General features: G+C 42.3%; 1 protein-coding gene across 3 annotated transcripts in view; it reads right to left on the minus strand.

Moving 5' to 3' along the window:
• The window catches only part of LOC140206037 (uncharacterized oxidoreductase ZK1290.5), a 159,924-nt gene that overhangs the window by 103,940 nt on the left and 29,535 nt on the right, over positions 1-26,449 (minus strand). For all 3 annotated transcript variants that reach the window (XM_072274095.1, XM_072274097.1, XM_072274094.1), the window contains exon 2: positions 4,055-4,303. In XM_072274095.1, coding sequence (XP_072130196.1) covers positions 4,055-4,303 — 249 coding nt within the window. The remainder of the gene's footprint in view (positions 1-4,054; positions 4,304-26,449) is intronic.

Genomic DNA, 26,449 nt, shown 5'->3' on the forward strand with positions numbered 1-26,449 from the left:
CTGCAATGTGTTTTGTTTGAGATTTTTAGTTTTAATTTTAAAGAAAGGTAGATAAAAAACTATATTGTTAAATTCAATTGTAAAGGAAATGTGAAATAAGAAGAAAATTCGATATGCTTTAAATTAAAGAACTTGCATTTATATGGTACTTTTCACACTTCCAGGACATCCCAAAAAGCTTTAAAGAAAATAAAGTATTCATCAAGTGTAGTCATTAGTATATACAGTTACAGTTAAGTTTTCATGTTTTATTGTTTTACAACATGAATCACAGTGGATTTAATTTGAATTTTTTGACACTTATCAACAACGTTTCAAAGTGAAAAAAATTCTACAAATTGGTCTAAATTATTACAACTACTAAACACAATAATTGATTGCATAATTACTCACCCACTTCAAGTCAGTATATAGTAGATGCAACTTAGCAGCAATTACAGCCTTGAGTCTGTGTGGATAGGTCTCTATCATCTTTACACATCTGGACACTGCAATTTTTCCCCATTCTTCTTTACAAAACAGCACAAGCTCAGTCAGATTGCATATAAATGAACAGTCCTTTTCAAGTCCAGCCACAAATTCTCAATTGGATTGAGGTCTGGGCTCTGACTTGGCAACTCCAGGATGTTAACCTTGTTGTTTTTAAGTCATTCTCGTGTAGCTTTGGTTTTATGTTTGGGGTAATTATCTAGTTGGAAAACAAATCTTCTCCCAAGTCGCAGTTCTCTTGCAGACTGCATCTGGTTTTCCTCCAGGATTTCCCTGTATTTTGCTGCATTCATTTTACTCTTTACTTTCATAAGTCTTCCAGGGCCTCCTGCAGTGAAGCATCCCCACAGCATGATACAGCCACCACCATGTTTCACAGTAGGGATGGTGTGTTTTTGATGATGTGCAGTTTAATCTGACAGCCAAAAAGCTCAATTTTGGTTTCATCAGACCATAGAACCTTTCTTCCATCTGACTTCAGTCTCCCATGTGCCTTCTGGTAAACTTTAGCTGAGATTTCATGTGAGTTTTTTTTTCCAGCAGTCGCTCTCTCTCTGCCACTCTCCCATAAAGCTGCGACTGGTGAAGCACCTGGGCAACAGTGTTGTATGTTCAGTCTCTCCCAGCCACTGAGGCTTGTAACTCCTCCAGAGTTGTCATAAGTCTCTTGACAGCCTCCCTCACTAATCCCCTTCTTGCACGGTCACTCAGTTTTTGAGAATGGCCTGCTCTAGACAGATTTACAGCTGTGCCATATTCTTTCTATTTATTGATGATTGAATTAACTGTACTCCAAGGGATATTCAGTGACTCAGAAATTTTCTTGTATCCATCTCCTGACTCGTCCTTTTCAATAACCTTGTCGTGGAGTTGCTTGGAGCATTCTTTTGTCTTCATGGTGTAGTTTTGCCAGCATACTTACTCACCAGCAGCTGAACCTTCCAGATACAGGTGTACTTTTACTACGTTCAATTGAAACACCTTAACTGCACACAGGTCTCCAGAAACAGATCTCCATTTAACTAATATGTGACTTCTAAAACAAATTGGCTGCACCAGTGATGGTATGGTGTGTCATATTAAAGGGGGTGAAAACTTATTAAAATCAGTTAATTTGTGTTTTATATTTGTAATTTAGATCACTTTGTTGAGATCTGTTTTCACTTTGACACAAAAAAGTCTTTTTCTGTTGGAAAAAAAAGCCAAATGAAATCCTCTGTGATTCAATGTTGCAAAACAATAAAACTTGAAAACTTTCAGTGGTGGGGGTGAATACTTTTAACAGGCACTGTATATGATAGGTAAAGGCAGTATCAAACATGTAAGCAGTAATAGGTTGTTAAAGGGTCGGTTGAAAGATTCATATTATGTGGGACAAGTTGTGGAGCTGCTGCCTCACAGCTGCAGCAATCCAGGTTCAATTCTGATCTTAGTTGCTCTGTGGGGTTTGCATACTCGCTGTTTAGTTGCATGGGTTTCCACCCCATATCCCAAAAATGTGAGTGTTGTTAGGTTAATTGTAGCATGTAGATGAGTGGTAGACATTGGATGTGGGATGGGGAAAAAGGGAGATAAATTAGTGGAAATGTGGAGACAGTGAATTAGAGAAGGATTAGTAAAATGGGTGCTTGATGGTTTATGCAGACTCAGTGGATTGAAGGCCATATTTCTATACTGCATCTCTCTATGACAACTCACTAAAATGGTATGGGAAGCTTCTATGTTTATTCATAATTAACATGAAATCTTTTACATTCAAGTGAGAAATTTAGGGTTCCAGTCATTCCACCTTCTTTAATTCAGCACTTAAGTATCAGTGTGGATCTTGTATGCAAGTTTTGAAATGGGTCCCAGTCCAACAATTTTCTGACTGGCAGGTACCACACCTTCACAATGATAAATATTTGGAAAGGAACTAACAGTACAAGGACTGATTTGAAAAAAATCCTTTTGCAGAACAAAGCATTCCTTAGTATATGAAGAAACACTAAAGCAGTCTGAAGATGGCTTATATGAGTTAGGCATAATTGGATGTGACATAGACTAAGCATGCAAGAATTCTGCATAGCTATATTTATAATTATGGTAAAGAAAGTTAACTTGTGAGATGAATTGATTACAATATTCAATGGAGTGCTTTGTATGTATAATGTATACTGTTCTGTGTGTTTATGATATTCTATTATAATATTTCTATCAAAAAGATTACAGTAATTCAGCTGAATGATTTCAAAATGTAACAACTGAACAGGAGAACATTTGAGATGTTTATAAACACTTGTAATTAAACCCAATTTTCAGAATCAGAATCAGGTTTATTATCACTGGCATACATCATAAAATTTGTTAACTTAGCAGCAGTAGTTTAATGTAATACGTAATATAGAAGAGAAAACTAATAATAAATAAGTCAATCAATTACAGTATATTGAATAGATTAAAAATCATGCAAAAACAGAAATAATATGTATTAAAAAAGTGAGGTAGTGTCCCAGGGTTCAATGTCCATTTAAGAATTGGATGGCAGAGGGGAAGAAGTTGTTCCTGAATAGCTGATTGTGTGCCTTCAGGCTTCTGTACCTCCTACCTGATGGTAACAGTGAGAAAAGGGCATGCCCTGGGTGCTGGAGGTCCTTAATAATAGACGCTGTCTTTCTGAGACACCGCTCCTTGAAGATGTCCTGGGTACTTTGTAGGCTAGTACCCAGGACATCTATGTAATAATTAATCTGATTATTACATACAGAAGGCTTTTGTAATTAATAAATTTCAAGCTGTCTTGATATCTGAGACAAATTTACCAGGTACAGCATTCACATTATGAAGGCACAGGACCAAAACTTAAGCAAGTTTACATGACTGGCTGTAAGTACACTGTAAAACAAGGGTCTCGGCTTGAAACATTGTCTCGGCTTGAAAAGATACTGCCTGGCTTGCTGAGTTCCTCCAGCATCTTGTGTGTGTTGCTTGGATTTCCAGCATCTGCAGATTTTCTGTTTGTCTTTATTATCTGAATATTTTGGTTTCAGTTCAAAACAGGTTAAACACTGTGAACATTTCATCACACACAGAATGACTCTCATTACCATTGACCATAAGAATTAAAGGCAGTCTGCTGAAATCTTAGTTTCATGAGCTGCCGTTTCTACCTTTAGCTCCTGATTGCTCTGGTTTTTGTCTTTTGGTACAAATATGTCTTTAAATTACATTGAGCTGCACCATTAACAATGAAGTTCTACTAACATATCTACTGCATCAACCATTTAAATTGGAAGTATTACATGGTAAAAGTTTTGTAAACGAATGGTTTAAGAAGACGGCAGCTGAAGCATGACTTAGATAAGCTCTAATTTACTGCTAATTTGGATGCAAAGCAGTGGAATTTGGGACAGGGATCTAGCTAAATCAGGGTGTGGAGCCACAGCATAACTGAAAAATATAGACCAAATGTAAATTTCAAGATGAACAGTAAGGTCATTCCAGGTTCATACTTAAAAAGCAAACAATTTAATAATTAAAACATTTCTATTATTTTTTAAAAATTTATTTGGGTTTTTCTTCTTACCAATATAATCCACACCGAGGCTTTTGCAGGATTCCAAACATGCTGCTTTGGTTGCTCCATAGCCATAACCCTCTGGCCAAAGCTTTGTTGTTATCCAGAGGTTCTCATGATTTACAGCACTCTCTTCGATTGCCTTCTTCAGATACGATTCACAGCCATATTTTTTTGCAGTGTCAATGTGACGAATGCCACATTCTTTTACGGCATACACAATTGAAGAGTGGGAATAACCTCCCCGATGTGATGTGCCTGAAAGAAACACAAGTTAAAAATAATAGAGCTGAACTGGTTTCTAATGGTTAAGATTCTCAAGAAGCTAGAGTTAAACCAGGTAGTTGAAGGATATTTAACTGCCATTGCTTACACATTTTTGATCTGATTATTTTCATGTCATGATACTTTTGCATACAAGCATTTTGATAATTACCCCATTGTTTAGACTATGCCATTGGAAGCCCTCTGTTGGTTGAGGTCAACCATGGATGTTGCATCCTAACTGTCTACGTAATATGCAAGCCAGGGCCATACGATAAGCTGTTTGAGAGCAAGTTGTTGCCCATGCAGCAGGCTCCCCCTCTCCATGCAGCTGATGAATCCAAAAGAACAGCAGAGACCCATGCAGTTTGGCACCAGCGGCGTTGCAGGAGTTGCCAGTCAACATCGAACTGAATGTAGAACTGCATCAGGGACTCTAGCTCGGGATTCCTCCCACCTCCACTCCCCTCGAGATTTACTCCCGAAGCCTTCCCCATGAGTGGGTATAATCACAAGCTAGCGGAGGTTCGAGATCAGAGTTTTTCTTCTTATAAATGATCTGCCAACCACAGCTGACGAGCCCCATCTGCCCAAAGTCTGTATCATTCTGACAATAGAAACCAGTGTACAAACACTACCCTAGAGAGGCAGTCCTGGCATGCTTAAGCAAAAATGTCATCCACTATCAAAGTGACAGCATTTATATACTGTACCACACCTGCTAATCTACTAGTACCCTTGCCATGGCCTGCCATCCAGCCCGGACTGTTGATCATGAAACTTGGGAATTAGAATCAGGTTTATTGTCACTGACATTTGTCGTTTTGTGCAGCAGCACAGTGCAGACAGAACACATTACTGGAAGTTACAATAAAAAATTGTGCAAAAGAGGAAAGTGAGGTAATGTTGACGGACCATTCAGAAATCTGATAGCAGAAGGGAAGAAGCTGTTCCCAAAATGTCAAGAGTGGGTCTTTAGGCTCCAGTACTTCCTCTCTAGTGGTAGTAATGAGAAGAAGGCATGTCCTGGATCGGATGGTGAGCAGCCCAAATATGGGCCTTCCAGGGCTTGAGGGCTAGAGCTGTGTAAGCTTGTCTTCTGAGCCCGTCCACAGTCTCCTCCACTGACAGTCATCAGCCTTCCAGCAGCATAGTGTGAGAACAGTAAACAAATGGAATACATGGGAGTGATCAGTTGACTTTAACTGGTGTTGATATACAAGTTTATTTTGGAATACTCAGCACTTTATCCAGTGGATTCTGTCTAGCAATAAAAGGAATGTGAACTGTTGCTTTATTAAACTTTTTGGGACTGCTGTACAATCTGAGAAGTTGGCCACAGACAGTGGGCCTGAAAGGGGCTGTAACTTCTCCTCCTTTCCTCCTCCCTGCATTGAGATGCATAGCTTGGTTCCCATATGGCTGATGTTAAGGGTCAAACCCTAATGATTGCTCGAGTTGGGAGTTGGGATATTAAATCCATATTGTGCACCCATTCTCATCAATGCCCTTCCTAAAATGGTAGGCAATATTAAATGTGTGATATATAAACACGTGTACATACATCAGATATGAAGTGGGGGAGGGAGGAAGAGATCACCCAGATTATGACTTACATGGGCAAAGTTTGTGCAAAATAGTTTGGGAGTAAATTGACAAAGAAATAATTGCTAAAACTAATTTCAATCTAGAATCACAGAATGATTGTAGTATTTTGTAACTACAATGACACAGCTAGAAGAGCTTTTGCTTCTTAACACCAGTGACGTGGATCAGTCGTAACATCCAATGCAGTCTGCACGAATCTCACACTTTCACTATGTGGCCACATGCGTTTCCTCCAGATGCACTGCTTTCCTCCCATAAAGAATGGTTTATTGGCCTCCACAAATTGCCTTTAATATTCAGGTGAGTGGTTGAATTAGAGAAAAGTTGGGAATGTGGGGAAAAATATAGTTGGATTTGCTTGATGGTTAGCCTAGACAGAGTGGACCTAAAAGCCTGTTTCTGAGAAGAAGATGACAAATTAACCTTAAACTGTAACATATATGGGCACAACTATTATAAGTAGGTATTCATCTCAGTATTTTTTTTTCTGAGAGCCATCCCAAAAGCTCTGCTAAATCAACATGACCCTACAAGAAATAATTTTCCAGTCTTAGCTTTTGTTTTGGTGACCTTCAGAGTTGGATTTTACTCTGCTTTACACTGCAAGAGGATTATGCTATATAGCATATGTTCATTTTCTGGCAAGATGCAGACATGTTTCTTCAAAGCTTACTCTTAAGTAAACAGGTCAGAATTGAATTACTGCTTGGGCTGGAAACTTTATAAGTTGGAATGTGCTTGTCAAACTGGAAGTACACAGTGCTGCAAAATAGTTTTGCATCTGGAACATGAAGTGGACCATCTGCATCCACAGACATCTCTTTTGTTAAAGACTGAATACCTCATTCTCCGAAGAACAGAAGAAACAGGAACAGAGTAGACCATTTGGATCTTTGAGCCTGCTCCATTATTCATTACTATCATGACTGAGCAGACACCCCAGGATCATTTTCCATAACTATACCCATGCCCTTTGACTCCCTTAAACTCTAAAAATCTGTCAATCTAGGTTTTGAACAAACACAAAGATACAACTTCCATACCCTGCTGGGAAAGAGTATGCCAACTGCTCACTATGCTTTTGAAGAAATTTCTCCTCATCTCAGTCCTTAATTGGTTACTATTTATTCTCTCTCTGTTCATCCCCCGTACTGAACTCCTCAATCAGGGAAATCATCCTCCCCATACTAACCTGTCAAGCTCTTTCAGAATTATGCAGATTTCAGTGAGATCTCTTCTCGTGCCGCGAAATTCCAAAAAAACACACCCCAAGTCTATTCAGTTTCTCTCCTTATGGAGTATGTGCCATCCTGAAATCTGTTCAGCAAATCTAAGTTGTTCTCCTTCTATGGCATTTAAATCCTTTCTTAGGTAAAGTGATCAAAGCTGTACAAAATAAACCGTACTCTTTCAAACCTTTATCAATTTTGTAGTCCTTTAAGATTACCCCAATCCCCAGATCTACTGTTATATTTGGCAATTTTATAAAGACAATACAATTATACCCACTTACTTCAATTTGTGTCATCAATTAATTTACCTCACTGTGAACCCTACAATCATTCCGATACAGTGCCTTTAATTTTGCCACGATAACATTTTTTCTGTAGTTTAACCCACTCTGCTGCTCAGTTTTGTTTTGCTATCTATTTATTTCACTTACTGCTTTTCTAACTTCGTCTTCACTTCCTCCTTTCTCCTGAATTGTTTCCGAGGTTCCCGTCGCTCTGCCATCGTGCATATGAACTCTGACAGCCATATTTCATGACAGGATTGAATGTTTTCTCAATAAGAAAATTTATAATACTAACCAAAACCTAACATTTTCTGTTAGACTTTCTCCCAAATCCTCGCAAGATGGAAGCCCACATTAACATGCTTGCCCATCACCCTTGCTTTCATTGACATATACTGACCACTAACTGATTTAATTCAAAATAATCTTTTCATTTACAACCATTTACACTATTCTCAGTCTCTGTTTGTCCTATAGTTGGTCCTGAAAACCAACTATTGACAATGGCAATATGTATAACCTTTCTTTCTGTTGCTCAAACAATTTTACTCAATATTTCTTCTGATTTAATATAAACAACTCTTTCCTGATTTCACTGTTAAAAACCATTGTCAAGGCACCAGACTCAGAGGAAGCTATTGCTCACTTCTCCTATTCTATTTCTAGCTCACAATCTACCTTCACCAACTTGTAAATCAACATCAAACTTTTCTATAGCAACCCTAAAACGTTGACCTGGATCTGATCCTAGATTCACTATATGACCAATACTAATGAAGATTCAGTCGTTATTAATTCTTTGTACAATATACAGTGATTTAAGTTAGCATGAAATAAGGAAGGTGAACTTTTTTTTAAGTCTGGTTACACATTTGGAATGGAAGAGTGGAATGCCTTTGCAGGCAACACAGTAGTGTACTTGTTGGGACAATTAATGAATGCACATTTAATGCAGTCACTTTATAAAAGGCATTGTAGAACACACACAGGCAAAAGCCATTGCGAATTTGCTGCCAACTCACGAATCGTTTCTTTTCAGCTGATTCTTTCCCACCGTTGTCTAAAGCATTTCCCATTACCAAACAAATTGTTTTCAGATGCTATGTCCACACAGCTTCCTTAGAAACCATCTATTTTATATAAGGAATTGTAGCCTTCTTCAATAGGAACTCCAGCTGTGAAAATGATGCATTTCTGGCATATATTATACCACATTAATAGGGTTCATCAAACCTTTTCTCTCTGAAAAATATCTCGTGACCGATTCCTAGCTGTTATGGGATGCAAAAATGGGTGGAAATATTTGTATAAATTTCTGCCAACAATTTAACTGTAGATGTTGAACAATATCGACTGTTATTATCAGGTGCTTATGAAAGATACAGAGCTCAAGGATTAGGTTCTAACAAAGGGAGCTCCCTGAGCACTGGTTTAAGTAGTAAACTTCAACATTTTAAATCACAAGCTAATTTTTGAAAAATTTTAAAATTTTCCTTCATAGAAAGAAATTTGCATATTTCATACAGTTTTAAGAACAGATCGGCTCAATAAAACCTGCTGAAATAATTTTTGGAATTTAGTACAGTGGTTTCTGTAGGTCATGCAGAAAAGCTTGGACCTACAAAACTGTTCTTCATTTCAGACTTTGCTTTGTCTCCTCGAAGTATCACAGAGGAGTATCGAACAAAAGCCTATCCAACTCGCTGATAGAAACCAGAGGTCAGTGTGGCTGTGACCAATTCAAAATGGAACGAAAAGAATGCAAAGCTTTTCAAAGCGATTCACAACATTCACCAAGAACAAAAAGGCTTTTACATTGGATCAGAGCCTAGATTTGTTGCTATTTTTTTCCACAAAATGTGGCCTCCAAAAACAGCATGACAGACAGCATCTAACAGAATCTTCTGTAAAGCAATGCTAACAAAGCAAAAAAAAAGTTCTCCAAGAGAACTGGCAATGATAAAAAAAAGCTATGTCTAAGATGAACCAGTGTGTCCTGAAGAAGTAGAAAAAATACCAAGTTTTACAACAGAAATGTTCTGTTTCATTGCAGACAATGAAGAATAGCTTTCACAATTTGATTCCTTCACAGCATTAGCATACAGATGATTTCTGGTTTATGAAAAAACCAAAATAGGCATTTACAAAGGCTCCTTGAAATTTCAATTAATTGCATGAAGATAGAAAATGTAATAACCATTTTTTGTTTTTGCCTTTTGTTTTTCATTTTTACATTCTGAGATCTGCCAGTACAGCATTGTTTGCTCTCATACCATATAAAGACAGCTGCTAAAGTACAATTCAATGAGCACCAGCTATCTGCATCAGGCTGCCTCACTGTCTGGTATAGAGGGGCTACTGCACAGGACCGAAAGAAGCTGCAGAAGGTTGTAAATCTAGTCAGCTCCATCTTGTGCACTAGCCTACAAAGTACCCAGGACATCTTTAGGGAGCGGTGTCTCAGAAAGGCAGCATCCATTGTTAAGGACCTCCAGCACCCAGGGCATGCCCTTTTCTCGCTGTTACCATCAGGTAGGAGATACAGAAGTCTGAAGACACACACTCAGCGATTCAGGAACAGCTTCTTTCTCTCTGCCATCTGATTCCTAAATGGACACTGAAGCTTTGGACACTACCTCACTTTTTTCAATATATGGTATTTCTGTTTTTGCACATTTAAAAATCGATTCAATACACATAATTGATTTACTTATTATGTTTTGTTCTATTTATTATTATTTTCTCTCTCTGCTAGATTATGTATTGCATTGAACTGCTGCTGCTAAGTTAACGAATTTCACGTCACATGTTGGTGATAATAAACCTGATTCTGATTTTTTCTTTAAGCATTACGTTCATCATACAATCCTGCTTTTTCTTTAAATTAGAGCACCCATTTCAAATAGTTGGTTACTAACTGAAATCCCACACAGATTTTTTCCCCTTCTCCTTCAATCATACACAAGACGGATTGTATTTTCATCCAACAGCCAAAGTATCAAAGACTTGAAAAACTATGCTCCTTGATTCTTCAAGAAATTTACAATTGATTTATGATACCATGAAGTATACATGATAAATAGTTTGATTCTGATTTCTTCCCCAAATCCAAGATGATAGTACTATTGGTGCAAAGCTCTTGTCTAATAAAGAAACATAGACAAATATTAGAAAACAAAATATTGACAAATATGAGTGCAGGATGGCACCAAGTTAAACATTACTATTGTATCTACTTCCACCACTTTCCCAGGTGTTATATATGTGAGAAAAAGAGAGAAATTGCCTTTCAACTCACGAGAGAGCATAGACTATCAACTTTTGCTGTTGATGTTTCTGTAGCAGGCAATTTCTTTTTTACAAGGTCGAGTTGCTAGCTCGACACTCAACCCAGCACGGATGAAAAGCATGCACGAGAGCCGGCTGGATTCGAACTCGGGACCTTCCGCCCCAAAGTCCAGCGCTGATGCCACTACGCCACCAGCCGGCGTTATATATGTGGATTATGACCAAAGGAAAAAATGGCTGGAGTCGCTTAGCACTACAGCACACAGGTGTTTATTAGGTGAGTCAAAAACTTCCTTAAGTACAATATACAAACAATATATACACATTTACACATCCCCTTACTAAAAAAAATAGAATATTCCGCCGTGTATGGCGGGAAAGACATCATAAAGCCAACTCGAGTACATCAGCTCTGTTTAGAACCCATTATGAGAATATACTGGAGAAGACATAGTAGTGTGTACAGTCAGCACAACAACAGCAGAATGATAAGGTAGTGTGTGTGTGAGTGAGTGCATGTGTATGTGCATGTATAAGGACTACGTTTACTGAGTGCTCTCCATCACATTACCACCCTCCTCTCCTATGGTGACAATGTTCGTCAACTGAAACAGGTAGTCTGCAGAAACACTTCCTTTCCCTGCTTTATGGTGGGCACAGAATTTGAAGGGTTGGAGCTCCAGGTACCACTGTGTCCTTCATTGTCTGAATCCATGTCAATGCTCTGTGGTCTGTGTAAAAATCAAACTCCCTACCAAGAAGGTAGTACCAGAGGCTGTCAAGGGCACACTTAATGGCCAGGCACGCGTTTTCAATGGTGCAACACCTGGCTTCCCGAGGGGGGACTTTTCAGCTCGGGTAAAGGACAGGTCGCTTTTCTCCAGGTTCTCCTTGGGACAACACTGCTCCAATGCCTACTCTTGAGGCATCCACCTGGACAAGGAACCATTTGTCAAAGTCTAGGCTCTGAAGGACAAGTGAAGAACATATCTGAGCTTTAAGGTCTTGAAAAGCATTTTTGCACTCACTTGTCTGCCTCAATGGGTTGCCTATAGTCATAGTCACACTTTATTAATCCTGGGGGAAATTGGTTTTCGTTACAGTTGCACCATAAATAATAAGTAGTAATAGAACCATAAATAGTTAAATAGTAATATGTAAATTATGCCAGTAAATTATGAAATAAGTCCAGGACCAGCCTACTGGTTCAGAGTGTCTGACCCTCCAAGGGAGGAGTTGTAAAGTTTGATGGCCACAGGCAGGAATGACTTCCTATGACGCTCAGTGCTGCATCTCAGTGGAATGAGTCTCTGGCTGAATGTACTCCTGTGCCCACCCAGTACATTATATAGTGGATGGGAGACATTGACCAAGATGGCATGCAACTTGGACAGCATCCTCTTTTCAGACACCACCGTGAGAGAGTCCAGATCCATCCCCACAACATCACTGGCCTTACGAATGAGTTTGTTGATTCCGTTGGTGTCTGCTACCCTCAGCCTGCTGCCCAGCACACAACAGCAAACATGACAGCACTGGCCACCACAGACTTGAAGAACATCCTCAGCATCGTCCGGCAGATGTTAAAGGACCTCAGTCTCCTCAGGAAATACAGACGGCTCCGACCCTTCTTGTAGACAGCCTCAGTGTTCTTTGACCAGTCCAGTTTTTTGTCAATTCGTATCCCCAGGTATTTGTAATCCTCCACCATGTTCACACTGACCCCCTGGATGGAAACAGGGGTCACCGGTACCTTAGCTCTCCTCAGGTCTACCACCAGCTCCTTAGTCTTTTTCACATTACGCTGCAGGTAATTCTGCTCACACCATGTAACAAAGTTTCCTACCGTAGCCCTGTACTCAGCCTCATCTCCCTTGCTGATGCATCCAACTATGGCAGAGTCATCCGAAAACTTCTGAAGATGACAAGACTCTGTGCAGTAGTTGAAGTCCGAGGTGTATGTGGTGAAGAGAAAGGGAAACAAGACAGTCCCCTGTGGAGCCCCAGTGCTGCTGATCATTCTGTCGGACACACAGTGTTGCAAGCACACGCACTGTGGTTTGCCAGTCAGGTAATCAAGAATCCATGATACCAGGGAAGCATCCACCTGCATCGCTGTCAGCTTCTCCCCCAGCAGAGCAGGGCAGATGGTGTTGAACGCACTGGAGAAGTCAAAAAACATGACCCTCACAGTGCTCGCTGGCTTGTCCAGGTGGGCGTAGACATGGTTCAGCAGGTAGACGATGGCATCCTCAACTCCTAGTCGGGGCTGGTAGGCGAACTGGAGGGGATCTAAGTGTGGCCTGACCATAAGCCGGAGCAGCTCCAGAACAAGTCTCTCCAGGGTCTTCATGATGTGGGAGGTCAATGCCACCGGTCTGTAGTCATTGAGGCCGCTGGGGCGCAGCGTCTTTGGCACAGGGACGAGGCAGGACGTCTTCCACAGCACAGGAACCCTCCAGAGCCTCAGGCTCAGGTTGAATACATGGCAAAGTACTCCACATAGCTGAGGGGCACAGGCTTTGAGCACCCTGGTACTGACACCATCCGGTCCTGCAGCCTTGCTTGGGTTGAGACGTTTCAGCTGTCTTCTCACCTGTAGCTTCTCACCTATAAGCTTCTCAGTAAGAATAGTTGGAAGTGCGGCCAGAGTGGCAAATTGGGGAATGAATCTACAATACCACCAGACCAGACCCAGGAAAGACTTCACTTCCTTCTTAGTATAAGGTCAGGATATCAAGGACTGTAACAGATCAATTCCACTTTGTCCACCTATGTTTGAACGTCTCCGTGTCCCAGCTGGTAGCCAAGGTATCCGGTTTCTCTTTTTGCCCACTCACATTTTTGTAGATTGAGGGCGAGACTGGCAACATGAATATTCTCCAGGACACTGTGCAGATGGTCCAGGTGTTCTGACAACCACATCATCTAGATAGGCTGCAATGCAGTCCTCACAGCCTTGCAGCACCCAGTCCATCAGCTGCTGGAAGGCACCATGAAGACCAAAGGACATCATGGTAAATCAAAATAGACCCAGGGGTGTGCAGAAGGCAGGGAGAGGTTTTGACTGGTCAAACAGGGGAACCTGCCATTAACCGTTACTAAGATCCAGTGTAATAATGCTACTATCCCCGTCTAATCCTTTCCAGTAGGTCATCAATGCAGGGCATAGGACAGGCATCAAATAAAGAAATAGCATTTAACTTCTGGAAATCAATGCACACCCTCAGGATGCCATCCTTCTTGGGGATGATAAGGATGGAACTGCTCCACTCACTATTTGAAGGCTCACTGACTCCCAGCTCCAGCATGGTCCGAATCTCATCCTTCAGTGTCCCCATAGGTTGCTCTGGTGCTCTGTAGCAGTGTTGGTGTACTGAACTCTAGTCAGGTCTGATCTTGGTGGAATGTTTTAGGAGCTTTGTCAGTCCTGGTCTTAGCTGGAACAGCTGTGAAAAGTCAGTAAGCACCTTCTGCAGCTCCAATGATCAGTGGTCATTGAGATGGGAGAGGTCAACCTCCCCAGGCCTCCACCATCAATGAGTACATCATCTGTACAAATATCAACAGATACAGGAGAACCAGCATATTTCCATGGGCACCATTGCTAGCGTGACTTCTAGGCTTTTTGGTTTCTCCCTCGCACAGACTAGCATTCAAGTCTGGTAGAGATTGTAACCCAGCCATGGCTTTGGTTTTAGCACGAGTCATGCCAAAGTACGAAAGAGCATGTTCTACTCCTGCATTAATAGATGAATGTGATTGACTATTCCTCTTCCTCGGCAACTCATGTGACACACGCAAATCTCTCCTCAGAATCATGTCAATTGGTAATTTCTCCAGCACCCCACACCTTCAAGTACCTATGGTCATTCAGCACAATAGTGAGTTCTGCCAGTGGCTTAGACTTCCAGTCACCATGGACACATTGCACAGGTGTTTGGTGACTATAGTCAACACCAAAGGCAGGCGCAAGATTTTTTTTAATAAATGACAGTGATCTGCCATAATCTAAAGAGCTTAAACAGGTTTTCCATTAACTGACTATTATAAACATGGGCTCATTCTCCTCACATTCTGCTTCTTTTTTATTACCATATTCACAACCATTACAGTTATTATTGTCATTGTCACATTCTCCCTCTTGGTACATAGCAGACAGCTGACAGTTTGGGCTTCTTGAGAGGACATTCAGAGGATTTATGATCTGGCTGCTGAAAATGTAAATAAAAGTCTTAGAAGCAACTATCAAAGCCCTTGTTTTTTCCCACTACCCAATTCTGCAGTTACCCTGAGAGTCCCTTTAAGTGTTAGAGTCTTTGTTGCTTCGAAATAATGGCCGCAATGACACCCCCTCGCAAGCACCGAGGTACTGCAGGGCACATCAGGCCACAGTGAGTCCATCCGCTGGCTCATGCTCTCAGACCCTTGTTCTGGCATCTGGAGGAAGAACCCACAGTCGAAGCTCCAGAACAAAGGCCTCACCAATCTCCTTCTGTACTTGTACTCTGGTCGAATCCATCAGTAGTAGAGACCCTTCAAGCAATGATACATCTCAGGGGGCAACTCTCCTCATGGTAGGGGGCTGGAACGGAAGTGTTGACAATAGGTTTCTGTCACAATATCAAATTTAGCCAGCAGCACCTCCTTTAGGTCAGGATAGTCGTTGGAAATTTCTTCATTCATTACAGCACAGGCTTCAAGACCTTTACCAGTCAGTAGTGGCACGAGCTTGCAGACCCACTCCTCTTCTGGCCATTGCCATATCTGGGCCATCATCTCGAATCTGAGGAGAGAGTTCAGAACATCATCATCTTGTTGATAAGACAACACCTTGGGGCCCTTCTGCAGGCTTTGAAGCTCCTTTCTAAAAGCATTATCTCTCCTCTGTTAGGCAGACAAAAAAGTCTCTGAACAGATTTTCCAGAGTGGGTTTGGAGGTGGTGCCACTTGAAGGCCCTTCTGCTTCTGGCTTGAGTTTGGCCCTGGGCTGAAGTTCTTCATCCACTGGGGTCTCTGCTGTTCCCCAGGCATCTGCTTTATTTTCAGTCTTGGAGGTTTCCTGACTTGGGGCTGTAATCCCACTCTTGTCAAAGTTGAACACAACCCTTTGCGACTGGCCATCCCACCGCTGCCACCATATGTTAGATATGTGAGTTATGACTGAAGGAAAAATGGCTGGAGCCACTTAGCACTTTAGTGAATGGATATTTGTTAGGTGCATCAAATAAAAAAACTTACAAAAGTTAGTGAAAATAATGAAAACTGCCAATATTTACAAAAAGCTATCAAGCAGAAAACAGAATAATAGCTCCATACTATTTTGTCCAGTGTTAACTCCTGGCAGCTCCAATCTCCCTCTCCTACTGGAAGCAATGAGTCCCACTTTTTTTAAGGCACCAGGACATACCATCTTTAACTACGCACAAAGTTAACTTAAGGCTACACATGAATTTGAATATTATGAAGTTACAATCATATTACAAAATAAACAGAAGTATCTACCTCCAATACAGTACACAAACAACATATACACATTTAAACATCCCCTTACTAAAGAACTGTGTATGGTGGGAAAGGCACCATAAAGCCACCTCAAGCACATCAGCTCTGTTTAGAGCCCATTATAAGAACATATCGAGAGAAGACACTGAAGTATGTACACTCAGCAGAATGAAAAGGCAATGCTCAAATATGTGTGAATGTATTGAATTGAATGGATTTTATTACTTACATCCTTCATATACATGAGGAGTAAAAACCTTTATGTTACATCTCCCTCTAACTGTGCAATTTATAGTAATTTATAATAAATTAGAATGTACAACAGGGCAGTCAATATAACATAGAAATACAGTTGTGGCAGCATGAATTAATCAGTCTGATGGCCTGGTGGAAGAAGCTGTCTCGGAGCCTGTTGGTCCTGGTTTCTATGCTGCAGTACCGTTTCCCGGATGGTAGCAGCTGGAACAGTTTGCGGTCGGGGTGACTCAGGACCCCAATGATCCTCTGGGCCCTTTTTACACACCTGTCTTTGTAAATGTCCTGAATAATGGGAAGTTCACAGCTACAGATGAGCTGGGCTGTCTACAGCTCTCTCTGTAGAGTCCTGCGATTGAGGGAAGTACAGTTCCCATACCAGGCAGTGATGCAGCCAGTCAGGATGCTCTCAATTGTGACCCTGTAGAAAGTTCTTAGGATTTGGAGGCCCATACCGAACTTCAACAGTCTAAGGTGAAAAGAGGTGCTGTTGTGCCTTTTTCAGCACACAGCTGGTACGTACAGATCATGTGAGAGCCTCAGTGATGTTTATGCTGAATAATTTAAAGCTGTTCACCCTCTCAACCACAGATCCATTCATGTCAATAGGGGTGAGCCTGTCTCCATTCCCCCTGTAGTCCACAACCAGCTCCTTTGTTTTTGCGAAATTGAAGGAGAAGTTGTTTTCTTGACACCACTGTGTCAGAGTGATGACTTCTTCCTTGTAGGCTGTCTCATTAATATTTGAGATTAGGCCAATCAGTGTAGCGTCATCAGCAAATTTAATTAGCAGATTGGTGCTGTGGGTGGTGACACAGTCATTGGTATACAAAGAGTAAAGGAGGGGGCTTAGGACATAGCCCTCAGGGGCACCTATTTTGAGGGTCAGAGGAGCAGAGGTGAGGGAGCCCAGTCTTACCACATCCCGGCAGTTTGACAGGAAGCCCAGGATCCAGCTATACAAGGCAGGGTGAAGGCCAAGGTCTCTGAGCTTCTTGTCGAGCCTGGAAGGAATTATGGTATTGAATGCTGAACTGTAGACCAAGAATAGCATTTTCACATAAGCATCCTTCTTCTCCAGATGTGCAAGGATGGTGTGTAGAGCTGTGGCTATTGCGTCATCTGTTGATCGGTTTTGTCGGTAGGTGAATTGTAGGGGGTCCAGTGTGGGTGGTAGCATGCTGCAGATGTAGTCCTCGACCAGCCTCTCAAAGCATTTGCTTATTATTGAGGTGAGTGCGACAGCACGCCAGTTGTTCAGACATGTTACCTTGGTCTTTTTGGTTACAGGGATAATGGTGAATGTTTTGAAGCAGGAGGACACTTTACACTGGGAGAGGGAAAGATTAAAAATGTCTGTAAACACATCTGCCAGTCGTAACGAGTGCTCTCTGTAAAGGCAGGCAATGTTCCTGGAATCTACTATCGTCTGTGTAAACTAAACACTTGCCTTGTAAATTTGCTTTAAACTTTCCTCCTCTTACCTTAAAACTTTGCCCTCCAGTATTCTGGGAAATGGTCTCTGACTATCTACCCCATCTATGCCTCACAATATTTTTATATACTTCCATCAGATCACTCCTCAGGCTCTGGTACTCCAGAGAAGATGATCCAAGTTTGTTCATGTAAAGTGATGACAAGAACTGCATACAATATTCCAAATGTGGTCTAACCAGTTTGAGTACAGGAAGGGGATAGAGAGCTTAGTAACATGTTGTCAGGACAACAACCTTTCCCTTAATGTCAGAAAAACTAAACAGCTGGTCATTGACTTCAAAAACCTGGGCAGTGTACGTGCTCTTCTCTACGTTAATGTTCAGGTTGAGAGCTTCAAGTTACTAGGAGTGAACATCCATTAGCCTGTCCTTCTCCAACCACATTGACACCACAGTCAAGAAAGCTCACTAGTGTCTTTACTTCCTCAAAAGGCTAAGAAAATTTGGCATGCCCCTGTTGACCCTTACTAATTTTTATTAATGCACCATCGAAAGCATCTTATCTTGATACATTAATGGCTTGATGTGACAAATGCATTCCATGTGATTGCAAGGAACTGCTGACAGTAGTGGACACAGTTCAGCACATTATGGGTACCACCCTTCTCTCCATGGACTGCCTATACTTCTTGCTGCCTCATCATCAAAGACCACACCGACCCAGGACATTCTCTCTTCTGCCCTCTTCCGCCAGGCAGAAGATACAAAAGCCTGAAAGCACATACACCAAAATCAAAGACAGCTTCTACCATGCCATTATAAGCTATTAAATAGTTACCTAGTATAACAAAATGAGTTTTTGACCTCACAATGTACAATCTGCCTTATGATCTTGCTCAATGCTTACCTGCACTGCATTTTCTCGGTAGCCTTATTCTGCATTGTTAGTGTTTTACATTGTACCACATTAATGGAATGTGTAATGACGTAACCTGTTTGAACAGTATGCAAGACAAGTTTTCCACTGTATCTTGGGATGGGACATGACAATAATTGAGATTGAGAGGATTGAGAGCTTCATGTTACTAGGAGCGAACATCACCAATAGCCTGTCCTGGTCAGCCACCTTGACATCACAGCCTGGAAAGCTCACTAGGTAGCAATTTTAATATTCATTTCACGAGGACTAGAATATAAAAACATGGACATAATGCTGAGACTTTGTAAAGTACTAGTCAGACTGCATTTGGAGTATTGTGAGCAGTTTTGGGCCCCATATCTAAGAGATGTCACGAACCCTGTGACAGGTTAAAAAGGACCTGCAGAAATGGAACACCTCTGGAGTCTGGTTTACTATAAGTTAAGACTATATTTATCACTACTACGAATTAATATCATTAAACTGAATAATACAATACAGGTTATAAACTATTTTATATACATATCTCCGTAAATGTGTGTGTGGATACAAAAATAATAGACCGGGAGGTGTCAGGTAAGATTAAGCAGTTCAGTTCACTTTGTGTTGCGTCGAGTTGAATTGATGGATAGAGAGAGAGTTAATTGAGTTGATGTTCCAGTTGGCAGCTTTAGTTGTTCTTGCTTCCAAAGTCTTCAGAGTCACTTCATATGACCCCCCACACAGACACAGATGGACAGAGCCCCTTCTAGGGAACAGTCTACTAACCCATGGCACAGGTTCACCACCAGCAGACGCCCACAGGCAAGCTCTTACCCACACTGGTAACCACGTGTTGAAATTAATCGGTTCGTGGCCTCCACCCTCGTGGTAGTCTTAAACTCTACCAGTGGTTTCTCGGATAGCTTCCCCAGTTCTCTCATGTCGTGTCTCCTCTGCCGTTATCAGACCGAAGGATCAACTTTTTATAATCCATCCAAAATTCCAGCATTCGTTAGCTCAACCGCTCTGAGCTGTTACCATGGTGGCTTCCCAGCTTGTGTCTTAGCTCGCGCCATATTCTCTTTCTCTTTTAATTGCCTCCTTGTTCATTAGACTGCTGAACTTTCTAGCAGTTTCTCACCTGTGTGACAGAGAGGATGTATTGGCACTGGAGAGGGTCTAGAGGAGGTTGTTGAGAATTATCCTGCAAATGAAAAGGTTAATGTATGAGGAGTGTTTGATAGCTCTGGGGCTGTACTCACTGGAACTTAGAAGTGGGGGTGGGGGTCTCATTGAAACCTACTGAATATTGAAAGTCTTGGACAAGGTGGATGTGGAGAGGATATTTCCAATACTGCGAGAGTCTAGGACCTCAAAATAGAAAGACATCCCTTTGGAATGGAGATGAGGAGGAATTTCTTTAGCCAGAGGGTGGTGACTCTGTGGAAGTCATTGCCACAGGCGACTCTGGAGGCCAAGTCATTAGGTATATTTAAAGTGATAGCTGATAGGCTCTTGATTAATATGGGTGATAACTTACAGGGAGAAAGCAGAATGGGGTTGAGAGAGCACATAAATCATCCAGGATCGAAAGGTGCAGCAGATTCAATATGCCGGAAGGCCTAATTCTGCTCCTATGTCTTATGGTCTAATAAACCATTTCCAATTCTACTGGTGCTGCCTGGCCTGCTGCATTCCACCAGTATTTTGTGTGTGTTGCTTGAATTTCCAGCATCTGCAGATTTTCTAGTGTTTCCAATTCTAGTGTTGCAACTTAACTTCCAGACTTATATACTCTCAAGTTCAATTTATGGTCATTCATCTGTACACACGTGAACTGCCAAACGAAACAACATTCCTCCAGACCAACACACAAAGTGCTGGAGGAACTCAGCAGGCCAGGCAGCATCTATGGAAAAAAGCACAGTCGACGTTTCAGGCCAAGACCTTTCGCCAGGACTGGAGAAAATAAAGCTGAGGGATAGATTTGAAAGATCAGGGAAGGGGAGAGAGAAATACCAGGTGACACGTGAAACTTGGAGGGGGAGGGATGAAGTAAAGAGCTGGGAAGTTGATTGGTGAAAGAGACAGAAGGCCATGGAATGAAAAAAAAAGGGTGTGGGGGGGGGAAGGAGTACCAGAGGGAGGTGATGGGCAGGCAAGGAGATAACATGAGTGGAAAGGGGATGGGAAATACTGGAATCGATGAGAAATTTGAGAAATTGACATTTACTCCATCAGGTTGAGGCAACCCAAATGGAACATGTTGTTGTTCCTCCAACCTAAATGTTACCTCGTCACGATAGTGAAGGAGGCCATGGATGACATATTGGAATGGGAATGGAATTAAAATGGGTCACCACTGGGAGATCCTGCTTGTTCTGGTGGTGAGAGCGTAGATGCTCGGCAAAGCGGTCTCCCAATCTACATCAGGTCTCACAAGGCCTCACAGGGAGCACCAAACACAGTACATAACCCCAACAGACTCACAGGCAAAGTGTCGCCTCACCTGGAAGGACTATTTGGGGCCCTGAATGGTAGTGAGGGAGAGGTGTAGGGGCAGGTGTAGCACTTGTTCTGCTTGCAAGACTAAGGGCCAGGAGGGAGATCAGTGAGGAGGGACGAATGGACAAGGGTGTCGCATAAGGAGCGATCCCTGTGGAAAGCAGAAAGTGGGTGGGGGGGGGAGGGAAAGATGTGCTTGGTGGTGGGATCCTGTCGGAGGTGGCGGAAATATTGGAGAATTATGTGCTGGATGTGGAGCCTGGTGGTATGTAGGTGAGGACAAGAGGAAGCCTATCCCTGGTAGGGTGGTGAGAGGATGGGGCAAGAGTAGACGTGCGTGAAATGGAAGAGATGTGGTTGAGGGCAGCATTAATGGTAGAGGAAGGAAACCCCTTTCTTTGAAAAAGGAGGGTACCTCCTACGTTCTAGAATGAAAAGCCTCATCCTGACAGCAGATGCAGCAGAGACAGAGACGGCATTTTTATGTGTAGCAGGGTGGGACGAAGTATAGTCCAGGTAGCTGTGAGAGTTTGTTCGTTTATAATAGACATCAGTGGATCAGCTGTCTCCAGAGATAGAGACAGTGAGATCGAGAAAGAGAAGGGAAGTGTCGGAAATGGACCAGGTGAATTTGAGGGCAGGGTGGAAGTTGGAGGCAAAGTGGATGAAATCGACAAGTTCAGCACAGGTGCAGGAAGCAGCACCAATGCAGTCCTCAATGTAATGTAGGAAAAGAGCGGGATAGGAATGTAGGCTTGGAACAAAGACTGTTCCACGTAGCCGACAAATAGGCATGCATAGCTGGGACCCATGTGAGTCCCCTTGGCTCCCACTTTTATTTGAAGGAAGTGGGAGGAGCCAAAGAAGAAATTATTTAGAGTGAGGACAAGTTCCGCTAGGCAGAGGAGGGGAACTATTTGGGTCTGGTGTCCAGGAAGAAATGGAGAGCTTTGAGGCCTTCTTGGTGGGGGATGGAGGAGTATAGGGACTGGACATTCATCGTAAAAATAAGACAGACCCCAAGAAGCCCGAGTACATTAATGCTCCTAAGGGTCTTGCATTTACTGTACACTTTTCTCTTACATTTGTCTTTCCAAAGTGCAGTACCTCACATTTGCCTGCCATTTTCATGCATATTTATGTGCAATGTAATAGACAATACCCAGGTATGAAATTTCAGAAACAACGGCGTTAGATCAAGAGAAAAAATGGGTGCAGCATAATGGTACAGCAAATACTGCTGTTGCCTTACAGTTCCAGGGACTTGGGGATTAATCCTGAGCTCATGTGATATTTGTGTAGTTTGCACATTCTCCCCATGATTATGCAGCTTTCTGCTTGGTGTTCTAGCTTCCTCACTTATTGTAAAGACATGCTGGTGTGTTAATTGGCTGCAGGAAATAAAATACTTCATGTAGATAATGGCAAAAGAAGCCAAGGGGAATTAATGACACAAAAAGAAAATTTGTTGTGAGGCACAGGGAAATGAGGAAAGGAGAATGGACAACGGGATTGTTCTCCTGGGAGCTAATGTCAACATGATAGGTCGAGTGCCCTGTACTATGTTTAATAAGGTTGTAAGAGCCTTTTTATTTGTATTCAGTCCAGCCAAAGCAAGAGTTGCAGTGAAATTTAGTGAAATCCAATTTAGAGGAATTCAAGTACTGAGAAGTTTTGGGCTTTAGTGAAACTGAACATTGTCAAGGAAAGATGCGTTTGGCATCAAGGATGAAATAAGGTTCTTTGGAAGTAATTTTAGCATCACAGGAATTGCATTTGACACCAGATCATGCAAGGAAGTACTACAATAGATGCCCAACAACTTGGCTTGAGAAGCAGGATTTAAAGTTTGAAGATCATTTAAAAGCAAAAGAAAGAGTGCGAGTGAGCAGGCAAGAGAGTGAGAACAAATGCTCTTGTGGTTTACGAAGGTGGTTTCCAGATACTTAAGGTTCTGCCACAGCTACAGATCATTAAGGTATGCTGAAAGATCAAAATTGTGTGTGGACAGACATTATAGCTTGGCAAAGGATGAACCTTTGATTGATCAGTTAACAAGGATGAAAGTTTAAAAGTGGAGCAATCCCAGGCCAGGATGTCGGTCAGCAGGTGCAAGCATGGTTTTGTCAGCTCATATAATGTGGAAGATGAGAAGCCTGACAGCACAGCAACAGAATAATAAAGTTTGGAGATATTTGGGTAAAAGCTTAAGCAGCTGATGATTTGAGAATTTATTTTGCAATTATCTAATGATGAACAATACTTCTTAAACATTGTCACTGTTGTACTGCACTGTAACTGCAGTTTCTTGTATTACAACAATGACAATATTTCAACAGTTCTTAATGACTATAACATATGGGGTCATTCTGAGAGCAAGTAAAAGATGTTATATGTTTCTTAATTCGGTAAATGGAGCAACTGATTTATGCAGAGAAATATCAACTATAGCAATGAAGTAAATGACTAGACCATGATTGTAGGTCCCCCCCGCCCCCCGCCACCAGCAAAGGGTTGGGAAGAATTCTGCTGTTTTTCAAATAACACAATCATGTGTCCGAACATGTTATTTCAGCAAATAACAAATAAAAATTACAAATTACAAATAGAAATGAGGACTTTATCGTTCACACAGTTTTGCAATCGAACATGTTATTTCAGCATCACCTCTGAGAATGACGGTATCTCCAACAGTGCAGCTCTTTCTCAGTCGTGCAGAATACGTCACCTTGGACGATGTGCTCAGAATCTCAAAACCACAACCTTATCTTCAGAAGCAGGAGTGTCTACCAACCCATTAATGTGGATTCAGCTATTTTCAAAACAGACAACTGGTCTAATTAAGATAATTTCAAAACTTTTTCCAATCATTACAAAAGTATTCCCTCATTAATCCAAGGTCAATTTAAGGTTCTTTCACAAAGAACATACAATAAGTTCATTGTCAGAATCAGAATCTCAGGTTAATATTGCTGGCATATGTCATGAAATTTGCTGTTATGCAGCAGCAGTACAATGCAACACTGTCTGTCTGTCTAGGTACCATATCAGATGCGGACGTTGGTGACCATGGTTTTCCATATAGATCTATCCTTCGTTCTTTTAATAACTTCCATTTCCTCGATGTGTAACCACCTGGCTAGGCTTTTGATGTACATAAGCCGAGATCTTCCTCTAGGTTTGCTCCTCTTGCTCTTTCCAGAGAGCATGAGTTTTTCTAGCTCATCTTTCCGCATGATGTGTCCTAGGAATCTGAGTTGTCTTTCTCTTATTGTTGGTAAGAGTGATCGAACTGCCTGGGCTCTTCTGAGAACTTCTTCATTTGATGTGTGTGTGGTCCATGATACTTTTAACATTCTCCTGTAGAACCATAATTCAGCTGCTTCTAGTCTCTTTTCCATTGCTGGGGAAATGGTCCAGCATTCACTTCCGTAAGTCAGGATAAAATAAATGTAGCACTGCAGTATTCTGTTTTTAGTGTACGTGCTCATCTTTCTGTCTGTTAAGCAACACACATCAAAGTTGCTGGTGAACGCAGCAGGCCAGGCAGCATCTGTAGGAAGAGGTGCAGTCGACGTTTCAGGCCGAGACCCTTCGTCAGGACTAACTGAAGGAAGAGTGAGTAAGGGATTTGAAAGTTGGAGGGGGAGGGGGAGATCCAAAATGATAGGAGAAGACAGGAGGGGGAGGGATAGAGCCAAGAGCTGGACAGGTGATAGGCAAAAGGGGATACGAGAGGATCATGGGACAGGAGGTCCGGGAAGAAAGACAAGGGGGGGGGAGACCCAGAGGATGGGCAAGAGGTATATTCAGAGGGACAGAGGGAGAAAAAGGAGAGTGAGAGAAAGAATGTGTGCATAAAAATAAGTAACAGATGGGGTACGAGGGGGAGGTGGGGCCTTAGCGGAAGTTAGAGAAGTCGATGTTCATGCCATCAGGTCGGAATACCCAGACGGAATATAAGGTGTTGTTCCTCCAACCTGAGTGTGGCTTCATCTTTACAGTAGAGGAGGCCGTGGATAGACATGTCAGAATGGGAATGGGATGTGGAACTAAAATGTATGGCCACTGGGAGATCCTGCTTTCTCTGGCGGACAGAGCGTGGATGTTCAGCAAAGCAGTCTCCCAGCCTGCGTCGGGTCTCGCCAATATATAAAAGGCCACATCGGGAGCACCGGACGCAGTATATCACCCCAGTCGACTCACAGGTGAAGTGTTGCCTCACCTGGAAGGACTGTTTGGGGCCTTGAATGGTGGTAAGGGAGGAAGTGTAAGGGCATGTGTAGCACTTGTTCCGCTTACACGAATAAGTGCCAGGAGGGAGATCAGTGGGGAGGGTTGGGGGGGATGGATGGACAAGGGAGTTGCGTAGGGAGCGATCCCTGCGGAATGCAGAGAGAGGGGGGGAGGGAAAGATGTACTTAGTGGTGGGATCCCGTTGGAGGTGGCGGAAGTTACGAAGAATAATATGTTGGACCCGGAGGCTGGTGGGGTGGTAGGTGAGGACCAGGGAAACCCTATTCCTAGTGGGGTGGCGGGAGGATGGAGTGAGAGCAGATGTACATGAAATGGGGGAGATGCGTTTAAGAGCAGAGTTGATAGTGGAGGAAGGGAAGCCCCTTTCTTTAAAAAAGGAAGACATCTCCCTCGTCCTAGAATAAAAAGCCTCATCCTGAGAGCAGATGCGGCGGAGACGGAGGAATTGCGAGAAGGGGATGGCGTTTTTGCAAGAGACAGGGTGAGAAGAGGAATAGTCCAGATAGCTGTGAGAGTCAGTAGGCTTATAGTAGACATCAGTGGATAAGCTGTCTCCAGAGACAGAGACAGAAAGATCTAGAAAGGGGAGGGAGGTGTCGGAAATGGACCAGGTAAACTTGAGGGCAGGGTGAAAGTTGGAGGCAAAGTTAATAAAGTCAACGAATTCTGCATGCGTGCAGGAAGCAGCGCCAATGCAGTCGTCGATGTAGCGAAGGAAAAGTGGGGGACAGATACCAGAATAGGCACGGAACATGGATTGTTCCACAAACCCAACAAAAAGGCAGGCATAGCTAGGACCCATACGGGTGCCCATAGCTACACCTTTAGTTTGGAGGAAGTGGGAGGAGCCAAAGGAGAAATTATTAAGA

This window comes from Mobula birostris, chromosome 12 (assembly GCF_030028105.1).
Source record: "Mobula birostris isolate sMobBir1 chromosome 12, sMobBir1.hap1, whole genome shotgun sequence".
Lineage (NCBI taxonomy): Eukaryota > Metazoa > Chordata > Chondrichthyes > Myliobatiformes > Myliobatidae > Mobula > Mobula birostris.